A 12,528-nucleotide genomic window follows, 5' to 3' on the forward strand; every position below is an offset into this window, starting at 1 on the left:
AATAGTTTTTGGCATTTGATTCAACTACTTTTTTTTATGAGCATTCAACCGCATCTTATACCGCCTATCAGAATAAAAGTTATTATTATTAGAGACCTAACGGTTACAAAATGATCAAAGCTCCACACGAGTTGGTTGAAAGCTTTTGTCCTTAATAAATGTTCATATTCAATTATTATTTATTTCAGCTGACCTGATGATAAAAACTCTTCTGGTGTTTATAATAGTGCATAATTATGATTCGTCAAAATCATTCACATGTGAAGTAATTATCAATCTAAATTATTATGTTTTTTAATTGTTTGGAATGTAGAAATTTTTCCCAAACTAATAATACATTTAATCGATATACAGAACATAATTAAAACATCTTAAGATCCATACAATAAAAGTAACTGATATTACAATAAAAACAATAACGGTTCAAAATCCTTTCAAAATAAATTATAATTATAGTTTGTGAAGGGACATACGGGACCCTTCACATCCCAAAATATCTAAAGGATTTCCAAAAGAATCTTCCTCGGTGCTAAATCCTAATTATGAGAAGGGAAAGTCAGAACTGAGAAAGCACAGCCAGTTTTGATGAAGGCGCCTGGAGGCACTTCCTCCGCAGGCCACTAGAGGGCGCTAAAGAACGTGAATGTGAGGAAGTAATAGAAAAGAGCTGAGACTTTTATATATAAGTTTATAAATGTATTAAAAAAATATATATATAAACGAAATATACATAATTCTATATATATATATAAATACAAAATATATAATTTTGTGTATATAAATAAATACAATTTTATATTTATAAACAAAAAGATATATATATAAATACAAAATATATAATTGTGTGTATATAAAGAAATATAATTTTATATATAAAAACAAAAAGATATATACATATATATAAAATATAATTTGATATAATTAATACAAAATTTGTAATTCTATATATATATATTTATACACACACATATTACATACCAACTTTCTACCACGCTGTGAGTGATGGGGGGACAACATTCTCAGTCCAGCTGCAGCAGAAACTTTAGGTTTCCAGAGGTTTCATGTGTTCATGAAGTTTCTGAATGTTCCCTGAAGATGAAAGTGGCTGCGCGGCTGCAGGCCACAGAGTACGGCGTGACACCGTGTTGTGTATTGAATGCCTTCCTTTAAAATACATTTGTGTGGCCTACAGTCATTTCTACCAACGTTAGTCTGTTCATACTAAACCACGTCTTTGTGGTTCGTTGCTGAGCTGAGGAGATTCACCTACACAGGTGTGTGTGTGTGTGTGGAACAGAAACACCATCTCATCTATTTTTAGGGCCTTCAGTCCAGAAGCCTCAGATGAGCTTTAGTTTGAATTGATTGACGGTGTCTCGACCCTCAGACGCTCACTGTGTCCGTTTCTCCACATAGAATAATAGAGGGAGCGGTGTTTCTTTTATTTTGTCCATGCCAGTCATATTGTCGGGGGTAAAACACCCATCAGTATGACATAATTTAAGAAAAAGAGGAATCTAATGAGCGTCCACGATGCTCAATAGGATGTTCAGAGCGTTAAACAAGCAGCAAAGAAGTATTATTGTTTATTATTATTATCAGTTATGAAAGATGTAAAAGGCCTCGAGGAGTGAAGTCTACCTGAGCAGAAAGACGTCTCTCTCTCTGTGTGTTCTTATTGGAGCCAGGCTGGCCACGCCCACCTTTTAGAAGTTAGCCGATGACTCCGCCCCCAACGGACGCCATGTTGAGAGCTGTCAAGAGGCAACGCGTCACTCACAGCACTTTAACATTATTTGATATCTTCAAGGCAGAAAGGGCGTCGACCTGTTTTTTAAAATAATCCCCACTGGGCTATTTTTTATTTCTATTACATCATTTTTCATTTCTTGAATGCTAATTTTCTATTTACAGTACATTAAAAAAAAAATCAAAAAAGAATTGTACAATGTTTTTCTTTCCGTGTCGATTTAAATCAGTTAAAAAGATGGAAAAAAAACACAGAAGCGAAGATTTTGCGTGTAGCTCTTGTTTTGTTGTACGAATCCATCGTGGAGGACGGACTCGTACCAGGAGGCGGTGGCTGAACGGCCGTTTCCTGTCCGTCTCCCCCGACTTCCTGTCCGTGTGCGAGGCGGTCGGGTCCCGTCACGACGTCCTGATTGGCCGGTCGGCGTCTACTGGCCGCTCTTCTTCTCCTTCTGGAAACTGAAGCTCGTCCTCCGGCTCAGCTTCCGCTGCTTCTGGGCGAAGTAGTCGGCCCGCGAGGTGCTGGCCCGGGACTCCAGGATGTAGTTCACCTGAGAAACGAAGGACCAGGATGTTGAGGCTTTTTTAATGTGAAATATAACGTTTTTATTTATCGCAGACAGAAATATGTATGTATAATAATAATAATAATAATCATTTATTTTATATAGCGCTTCTCTAGACACGCTTACAGTTTTAGAGTCCCAGTAGTACACACACACACAGTCGGTGGTGGAGCTACATACATAGCCCAGCCACAGCGGGGGCAGACTGGGCGTGGCGCAGCAGCCAATCAGCGCCTACGGCCCCTCCGACCACCACCAACACTCATTCACATCCATACGTATAAATATATATATAGTTATTAACTTCTTAAGTTAACATGTTCTGATAGACAGGAACAAAGAGTGAGACTAGTTTCTATTTACAGCCTAGAGGAACACGGAGGAACTACACCACAGGTTTATTATATTATTTATATATATATATATATATACACAAATTAGTAAAAACAACCTCCTCTGTGGTCGTTGCTGCTCCAGACACTCACTCTGAATCTCCCGGGGGACAACAATACCAGACACATGCCATCACGGCGGGTAAATACCCATAAACATGTTAAAGGTGCATTCAAAACAGGTGTGTTTCAGTAAATTAGTATCACTTTTTAGCATAAAGGGTACAAACATAGAATAAGTTTAGTCCTTAGTCTAGCACTAACAACTACTGGTTATGTTTATAACCCTGATTACATCACTATGACATCATCAGAGCCGTCGTCAGACTGAAGAGGAACTGCGGTAAACTAAATATTAAATAAAAATGGAAATACTCGAATGTTTAAACTGTACTTTGCTCCTATAAAAGCAGAACTGAAGTCTGATCCGTTGTGGAAACATTGAAGCAGAACTCACCTTGAGCACGATCTCGTTGACCGTGGCGGCGTCCGACTCGAAGTACAGCGGCTTGTAGTCGTGGTTGCTGAGATAAGTGACCTTAAATATCGCGTGGCCTGCAAGACAAACAGAGTTGAGGAGACACGCCCACTCCTCAAGCAAAATGAGACTTTGGTTTGAAGTCTCAGATCATCAGGAAGGAGTCGTAATAAAGGAGAAGGGCCCGGCGGCACCGAGACGACCCGCATCCCCACAGGCGGAGGAACCCTCCAGGGACACGACGGCCACTTAGAGGTCATGCATTGACCTCTCACGGGTTAGGGTCTCACGCGGACCACTCACTGGGGCTCCTCTCCTCCACGAGGTCGCAGGCACAGAGGTGGTCCGAGTCGATGGAGATGGGTTTCTGGCGAATCCAGAACTTGGTGCTGGCCTTCTGATTGGTGACCGGATCGATCTCCACCTTCTCTCCCGAGACGCCTGAAGGAACAGGGCGCGTCGTGAATGACACGCCAACGCGCCTCGAGACGCTCTGCTCTCCGGAGCGCGGCGTCGTCGGCGTACCTAGCTGCACGTCGGTGGTGAAGCGCAGCTTGTGGATCATGCTGATCTTGAAGGACTTGTAGTGGTGGCTGCTCAGCATGTCCTGCACCGTGGTGACGTCGATGGGCGGGTCCTCCTCGGAGCTCTCCTCGCCCCTGGAGCCTGCATACGGAGAGGAGACAACGAGTCACGGCGCCGTCGGAGAACTCTCCGCCCACTGGAGCGTCGGGAGGACCACGCACTGTTCTCCCGGACCAGGCAGAACTCCAGGGTGCTCTGGCTCTCCAGCGTGGAGTCCAGGTCCACGGAGACGTTCGGCTCCGTCTGCTTCTCCAGGCGATACATCGGCCCTGTGGGAGGACGAGAGGGCAGGGGCGTCAAACTCATCTTCACCGTGGGCCACATCAGCATCACGGCCGCCTCTTAAAGGGCCGGTGTACCTGGAGCAGTGTGTAAACTACTCCCCAACATATTGTTAAATAACTCTTTGCATTCGATTATTGTTGATTCAAGAGTGGAAATATTGTACACAAGAACATTTCTCTAATATTAGAACACTAATCCATTTAATTTGTAACCTTCAAAATAAAAGCACAGGATATAAAAAGCGATCATATGTCTTTCAAGCCGTCAGGGGTCGCATAAAATGACGTGGTGGGCCGCATTCGGCCCGCGGGCCTCGTGTTTGACACCTGTGCTCTAGGGGGTCGTGATGATGATGATGATGCAGATGCTTCATCGGAAGGGAAAGCCGGGTCTTATTGTCAGCGCAGCGTTTGGCCACCAGTCTGGTTGTGTTGGACTCGTCATAATCCATCATAATCTTTTCTTAGAGCTAATAGGACGTGTTAATTTAGGGTTTCAAATATACTTCTGTTTTCCTGCTGGGGCCACAGGATGAGAGGAAACCTACCCGAGCCTTTCTGTGAGCCTTTCCTCTTCTTCAGTGCTTTCTGGAGGATCTCCTTCATGGTGACCTTCAGACTGTCCACGGGGATCAGAGAGAAACCATGAGCAGCATTTCTAAAAAAATGAGGGGGAGAAGAAGAAAAGGGTGAGGAATGCATCTGTAGACTTAGCAAGACAGACGGAATGTAGGAAAACATCACGTGACATTACAACCAATGCTAATTATTTATGGAAAGTTTTGAATATGAGCAAAATAATAAAAGTAACAAGCCATGAAACACAATGGAAATATCAGTTAAAGTACATGTGTACTGTGTAATGTACCCGTCAATAAAAGAAAAGATAAATACTGCACTGGGATATTCATTTATCTCTGTGGTGATTTGTATTCAGTTTTATCGTTTGAATTGTGCAAAATAAAATAAATAAATAGCCGATCTCAATTCATGCTCAACGTTGAGCTCTTGTTTTGAAGGGCAACAGCAGAAACGCCGAGTTCACGTAGATTGGCTTTTGTCAAAACGCCAAGAATCAGCGAGTCGCCAATAAACTCGTCCGTCGCACACCGTGACCCGTTAACGGCGTAACGTAAACATGTACGCGAAGGAACGGGTACTTCAACGTGTATTTATTAATAACTTTATGTCTGTGCACTTTAAACTTGTGTAATAAATAAAGGTCTTTCTGCATTTCCTCCTGCGCCCCACCGGCAGTACCACTGCGCCCCACTAGAGGGCGACGTGCATGTGCTGCGTTCCTCTAGACTTACATTCGTACAAACAGCGACTGTCTGGAGGCGAGGCCGGGCGAGGAGTACTTCTCCACCAGCGCCAGCGTGTTGAACCCAAACTTGTGGATGGGCTCGTTGGAGTCCAGCGGCGGGAAGTCGGTGTCCACCTCGCCGTCGTCCTCGGCGATGTGGAGGCAGTAGGCGTTCACGTTCTCGCTGCGGAGACGAGGCGCGTTGGGAATGTACGTCGTACGAAGAGAAAAGGGCGCGTGCCGAAAGGCGTCTCGCCGCTCACTTGAGTTTGGGCTCGCTGCTCTCGCACGTGTACTGCCAGCAGATGAGGCCGATGAGGTCGTGGACGCGGGCGTTGGCGATGGTCACCACCGTCATCGGGTGGACCTTCTCCTGAGCGAGCTGCATCGAGAGGTAGACGTCGATCTTCTTCGTGGCCGTTGTGCCGATGTGGCCCTGAAATGGGCGAAGAGGGTTAAAGCGTTACGGGACGCGACGAACTTCAGCTTCCACTTCCTCCCGGAGGAAAGAGACGAGGAGGCAGACATTATCGCGCCGTTGGGTTCTGATGCAAGAGGAGACAAAAATATATACGAGAGAAAACACAAACAAATATGGTGCCGATATTCACGTGAGAGTGTGTGTGTGTGTAGGGTTGTCCTAATACCAACATTATAATTTCGATACGATACCTTCCATAAATATCATGAAACCTGATACTTACGATATGTATTCTCCATTTAATTTTTTACATTTCAGAAAATGTGTTCTATAACACCCAGAATTAAAAATATCCCACCTAGATGTACTTAATGGAGTGTAGCTTTGACTAATAACAGAAACAATGATTTTATTATGAAAAATATTGAGTCATCTGTAGAGCGTGAATGTCAGGAAAGCGTCAATATGTCTTTAATTTATCATCTTAAATATGTTTTATTTTCACTAAAGGAAAAATGTCGTTGACATAAAACCACAAATGTGAATGTGATGAAATCGTCTTATCTTTGTGGTTTTAAGCCCTGGATGTAAACTCCTGTCATGGTGAAGTAGACTGAAGGATTTCTGAGGTGGATGAACTCACTCACATGGGTCCTCGCGTTTCTTATTTCTAAAATGACTTTCTTTTAAAAGGAGACACCCGACAGATGGAGAGAAACTGGAAGCGGAGCGACTCGCCTTGCCATCGAACTTGGAGTATTCGTTGAAGGGGTTGTTGAGCTGCTGGGGACACTGCTCCAGCCGCAGGGAGAGGGTGGACTTGGTACCTGTGGTGGTCCGCGGCCGGTCCTTAAAGTCCCGCTTCTCAAACAGGGAGCCCAGGTCTTCCACTGAGGGCCACAGAGCATCAGAGCCATAAGCATCATGCAGGAAGAGAGACCGACACATGGAAAAGGACTTTATGATTGAAACTAGTGCTGGAGAACTGGGTTTATTACACCTTTATTTCTGTGTGCATATTATCTTAGGCACAAAAGTAACATCTGTGTAAAACCAGTTGATTTGGACTTCAACAAAAAGGGCTTTTCTTCCTTGTTTTAATTATATATATATATATAAAGTGTATTTATAGGTATTATATTTATCTATATATGTGTGTGTGTGTATATATATATACATACATATATCAGAGTATGTCAGAGAAAATTCCTTAAACATTCAGATTTCTAAAGATTAAAACGTGCTGTTTTCCTATGATGTTAATAACAAGCGCAGCTTTGCTGTTGAAATATATTTAATATAATAACACAATCATTACCCGACTGGGAGTTGATCATCGACCTCTCTTTCCATTGAACGTTTTTACATTTGATTTGGTTCTGACGTTCTTTTCTTAACCGTTCGAGTCTTTGGGCTGAAAAGAAAGGAACAAAACTTAATTCATTTCCATTTTATTCACCGGCAAAAAAGGTAAAAACCTGATCTATAGAACAATCCACGATAAAAAAGGTACAGAACTAAAATACCAGCACGCTGTGCTGTTCACATGTACAACAGATCAGTCATTGGGCCGCAGGAGGAGGCGGTTCCCTCTGCGACCCGAGGACAGAGCATCACGCCCTCCTCCGCCTGGGATCTTACCGGCAGCCCCGGGCTTCTCTCGGCCGTGCTGCTGGAGTCCTGATGAGACAGCCGCCACAGGTCAGTCCTCAGAATCTCTCCGACCCACAAACCCAGAACCGAGACCGGCACGCCACCCAACCCGAGAGCAACACTCGAGGGAGCCAAGAGAGACGCGGCGTCTGCCTCTGGGCTCCCTCATCACCGAGAACCACAAAACCGTCACCGAGTGACGTGCAAATGGAGCGGCGCGGGTTCTGAACCCTGGGATTCAGAACCCGCGCCGCTCCATTTGCACGTCACTCGGTGCCGAGCCTTGTGGTTCGAGGGGGTACTGCGAGAGCGCTTCATTTTGCTTCAGGGGGGAAATCAAAGTTGTAGCAGCCGTCGATTAACGCGTCAACGAGGGTCACCGGTTCACACCGGGGCAAAGAAACAGGCGGCACTGAAAATCTAGTATCTTGTGGTAAAACCAAACATGCAAGTCCAGGTTGGTATTTTTGTGATGTAAAAAGCTACGGAGCGGGCCGTCTCGCTGGCTTCTCGTCCCCGTTGAGAGCCGGGCACTAGAAAAATAAATAAAATGGTGACGGGTGACGTCTACCGGCTGAGAGGCGGGTGAACATTTCACTTAAACTCCAAATGTATGCGTCTGAATAAACGTTAGGAAGCAGTACTGCATACATGTACACGTACAGGGGCAGGAGGACTTGACTCCTGACCTTCTTATCCAACCCAACAGAAGAAAAAACATCATTGAGCCCTGAGGTGTTGGATATTTACTCATTAAAAAAAGCCTTTCATAATGCTGGTCTACGGGGAGAAGCTTTTTCCTTCACAGTAATGTCTGCTCGTCACTTCTGGTCCACACATATATATAAATAAATATAAAATATATTTAAATAAATAAATATTTATATAAATATATATATATTTAAATAAATAGAAAATATATATAAAAATAAAAAAATATATATAGAAAAATAAATATATATATATATATAGTGCCCTAACTGCGAGCTACATCTGGCCCTCCGGCTCTCTGCGTGTTGATCGGTGGGGTTACTGATGGAGCTCCTCCTCTACACAACCTTTACGCCCAAGTGGCTGCAGTACAGTATTATTATATGTTGTTGTTGTTGTTGTCGTCTCAGCAACTGACTGACAGATGGATTTGTTTGTATATGTTCCAGTTTGAGCGTCTCTTGCAGACACGTCGCGAGAATAAAAACAAGTCCCGTCTGAGACGCGATGAAAGAAACCAAAGCCGAGCGAGAGCCCGGCACCGAGCAGCTACCGAAGATATCGACGGGCTCAAAAGCAGCAATCACATCGAATAGTGCCAGAACATTCTCCTGCATCATTTTGCATTAAGGAGTCGATTGAGATTAGAGGAGAGACATTTCAAGTGCAACCGACAGAGAAGCAGAAGCAAGGTCGTGGACAAGGTCGCGCTCATGGAGGTCAGCTGAGACCCGAGCGACGAAAAGGGAACTCAGCAATGAGACTGGAACGTGAAGGGTTAACGAGGTAATCGGTGATAGAGAGCACACAAGAGGAAGACACACATGAGAAATAACCGATCTGAGATTGACCTCTTGATTTACAAAGTAAACTCAAACAATCATTGTGAATGTGATCCGTGCCACTCGCCTCACAGCAAGATAATCCCACACAATTTGACAAGAGCCTCACTAAACCACCGGCCCAGATTAGACACACAAACCCACGCCACACAGCAGCAGAACTGGCTTTCTGGGGGGGGGGGTCTGACAGAAAGCCCGCCCTGCTAACCAGCCGGAGCCGCCTGGAGCCGCGCCCTACCTGTGTTGGAGCGCCGGCGGATGCCGAAGTCCCAGCTGGAGGTGATGTCCATGGACTGGGAGAGGTCGCAGCCGTGGCCGTCCGGCGCGCTGCCCCCCCCCTCGAACAGGGAGCCCGACCCCGCCGACCCGCAGCTGCTGCCGCCGGGTACCAGAGCCAGCTGGCACTTCTCCAGATCCACATCCTGGTCGATCAGTACCATCTCGCACATTCCCGTGTCATCGCTGGTCACGTGGGACTGTCTGATGTGGGCCAGGATAATGGCCGGGTTATCCAAGAAAGCCATTTCTCCTCTGCTGCTGGAAAGTGGCCGATAGCTTCAGGTGGCCTCTCTTTGTCCCCCGACCCTCTCGCCAGAGGATCCCTTTCTCTCTCTCTCTCCTTTCAGTCTCTCTCTGAGGCCGGTGAGAAGTGGAGAGTGGTCATCTTTTCCATCTCCCGATTATTCCTTCAGGAAAGGTGCCGGCACCTGTTTGGAGAGCAATAACAGCCATTATACACAGTGCCGGGTGTAAATAGTACAAATTAAGCCTGAGATTTTAAAGCCAAATCTTCGTAAAAGGCAACAATTGAAAAGGCTTGCAGAGAAGTGCAATATTTGGATAGAACATTAAACAATTAATGATGGAGAACCAACCTAAATCAAACCAAGGAGTAAATAACATTTCACTTATAGTTTATTTGATGCCGACACCAAGAAGCCGTTAAGATGACAGAAGTAAAGTGGAGCCTGAAGAAGACGTAACCTCCAGGGAGGCTCTTAATGCCCGGATGTTAATCTGCCGTGTGACTTGGAAAGAGTAGAAGACGATTCATACACACTTTAATGACCCTCGTGCATTCTCCAGGTCACAGACGGACCAGAGGATGTCACCGTCTAGGACCAGTTTGTGATATCATCACTGGACACGCGTGTCGACCAGTAAACAAATGACCTCTTACCACAACAACAACAAGAAGGAGTGTCCTGAGTGTTGACACTGAGCACAAAGCTGTTGGTGATGTCAACAGAGATGAGAGCTGTGTGAATCAGGGCAAAACAATAGCGTCACACTCGCTCTAAAGTTAGCAATCAAATAGCACCATATGCTCACCTACACATTGCTATAATCATATCTAATGGCCTTTATTTAACTAACAGTTATTAGTTAGCACAAAGGCTTTCCCCCGACGGGTGCTAACGCTAGTGCTAACATGCAAAACGTTAAAGTTGTCACATTTATAACGCTTTAATGTTGTTTTTTAGGGAAAAATTATGAACGTGTACGTTGACCGCTTCTCGAAACAGAAGATGTGCCTAATATGATATACTTACCCCCCCCCCACACACACACAAAACAACCCAATTACAAAGTGACAGCTAGTCGGTGTTACAGTTTAAGAGGCGACCGTGTTAACTGGTGACGTTGAAATGAACGCGTCCGTTGTTGCCGTAGTTACGACGGCCGTCCGAATATAAAGAGCTTTCTTCATGAATGCCGCTTGGTTTTAATTTTGTAATACAGCGTCAAACCCTCTCATGTACATATTAATATATACGATACTATAAACACTGCAGAATTCACTCTTCCTATTTCCAACAGCTGTCTGTACCTACAACGTCAACGAGTTTGGCTCAAAGTGGCCAGTTAACACGGTCGCCTCTTAAACCGCAACACCGGTAACGGTTAGTTAGCTAAGCGCTAGTGTTAGCTGACCTATCTAACGAGCTAGCTTCAAACACCTAGCTACATGTTAGCTCTCGTTAGCTGGCTAAGGCGCAGCTGTAGTGGGTATTCAGACTGTAAATACACTTTAAATACAGACTTTAAATCCGCGCAGTCACGGCTGTCAGAGCGAGCTGCGCTCTCTGCATCTAGTTAGCTCGTTAGCTCGTCGGCTAACCCCTGAAGCTGCCTGTGGTTGGCCGACTGCGGTTGGTGCTAACGCTAGCTGCTAACATAGCCTCCCGGAGTAACTGTTGTTACTGAGGGTGACTGAGGTTGTCCCACCTGTATACGTCACATCCGATAAGGGAACGACGTGTCCACATCGCCCCATTATTCATGCACACTGCCAGTAGCGACACGAACTGTCTCCCCGCTATAGAGAAATCATAACACGACTGCGACCCGAAGCGATCTGCGGCGCTCAGACCAGCAGCAGAACAGCGTCAACTCCGGCTCCACTTCTTCTTCTTTGGGGTTTTCAATTCTTCCTCTTTTTCGGTTCATTTTTGCGGGTAGCAAGCCCGCTTGCAAATGCATTACCGCCACCTACAGGACTGAGACCCGGTGAGACCTCATGAGATCCATTGAGACCTGATGAGACCTGATGAGACCCGATGAGACCTGATGAGACCCGATAAGACCCGATGAGACCTGATGAGATCCATTGAGACCTGATGAGACCTGATGAGACCTGATGAGACCCGATGAGACCCGATGAGACCCGATGAGACCTGATGAGATCCATTGAGACCTGATGAGACCTGATGAGACCTGATGAGATCCATTGAGACCTGATGAGACCTGATGAGACCTGATGAGACCTGATAAGACCTGATGAGACCTGATGAGATCCATTGAGACCTGATGAGACCTGATGAGACCCGATGAGACCTGATGAGACCTGATGAGAACCAATAAGACCTGATGAGACCTGATGAGACCCAATGAGACCTGATGAGAACCAATAAGACCCAATGAGACCTGATGAGACCTGATGAGACCTGATGAGACCCGATGAGACCCGATGAGACCTGATGAGACCTGATGAGAACCAATAAGACCTGATGAGACCTGATGAGACCTGATGAGACCTGATGAGACCTGATGAGAACCAATAAGACCTGATGAGACCTGATGAGACCCAATGAGACCTGATGAGAACCAATAAGACCCAATGAGACCTGATGAGAACCAATAAGACCCAATGAGACCCGATGAGACCCGATGAGACCTGATGAGACCCGATGAGACCCGATGAGACCCAATGAGACCCGATGAGACCCAATGAGACCCGATGAGACCCGATGAGACCCGATGAGACCCAATGAGACCCGATGAGACCTGATGAGACCCAATGAGACCCGATGAGACCCGATGAGACCTGATGAGACCCGATGAGACCTGATGAGACCCGATGAGACCCGATGAGACCCGATGAGACCTGATGGGGCCACTTGGTAGACTAAAGTTGGGCCCTGAGGTCAAACAGGTTAAGAACCCCTGCACTACATGAACTTAACACAGGTTACTGAGGTCTATGTGAAGAGCAAAATGCTGCCCTCTGGTGGCAGATAGGTGTAAGGCCAAAATAATT

At 45.6% G+C, this 12,528-nt stretch overlaps 1 protein-coding gene across 1 annotated transcript; it reads right to left on the minus strand.

Moving 5' to 3' along the window:
- Positions 1–1,573: 1,573 nt before the first annotated feature.
- mapkap1 (MAPK associated protein 1) lies at positions 1,574–11,381 on the minus strand. Its single transcript, XM_056432280.1, has 12 exons — positions 11,217–11,381; positions 9,226–9,694; positions 7,100–7,195; positions 6,520–6,671; positions 5,624–5,796; positions 5,368–5,544; positions 4,603–4,712; positions 3,932–4,039; positions 3,711–3,851; positions 3,489–3,626; positions 3,165–3,262; positions 1,574–2,300 (listed from the first exon to the last, which is right to left on the minus strand). The coding sequence occupies exons 2-12, from the start codon at positions 9,509–9,511 to the stop codon at positions 2,178–2,180; spliced, it is 1,602 nt and encodes a 533-aa protein (XP_056288255.1). The 5' UTR covers positions 9,512–9,694; positions 11,217–11,381; the 3' UTR covers positions 1,574–2,177.
- Between the last annotated feature and the right edge of the window lie 1,147 nt (positions 11,382–12,528).

The sequence above is a fragment of the Pseudoliparis swirei genome, chromosome 15 (assembly GCF_029220125.1).
Source record: "Pseudoliparis swirei isolate HS2019 ecotype Mariana Trench chromosome 15, NWPU_hadal_v1, whole genome shotgun sequence".
In the NCBI taxonomy this organism is placed as follows: Eukaryota; Metazoa; Chordata; class Actinopteri; order Perciformes; family Liparidae; genus Pseudoliparis; species Pseudoliparis swirei.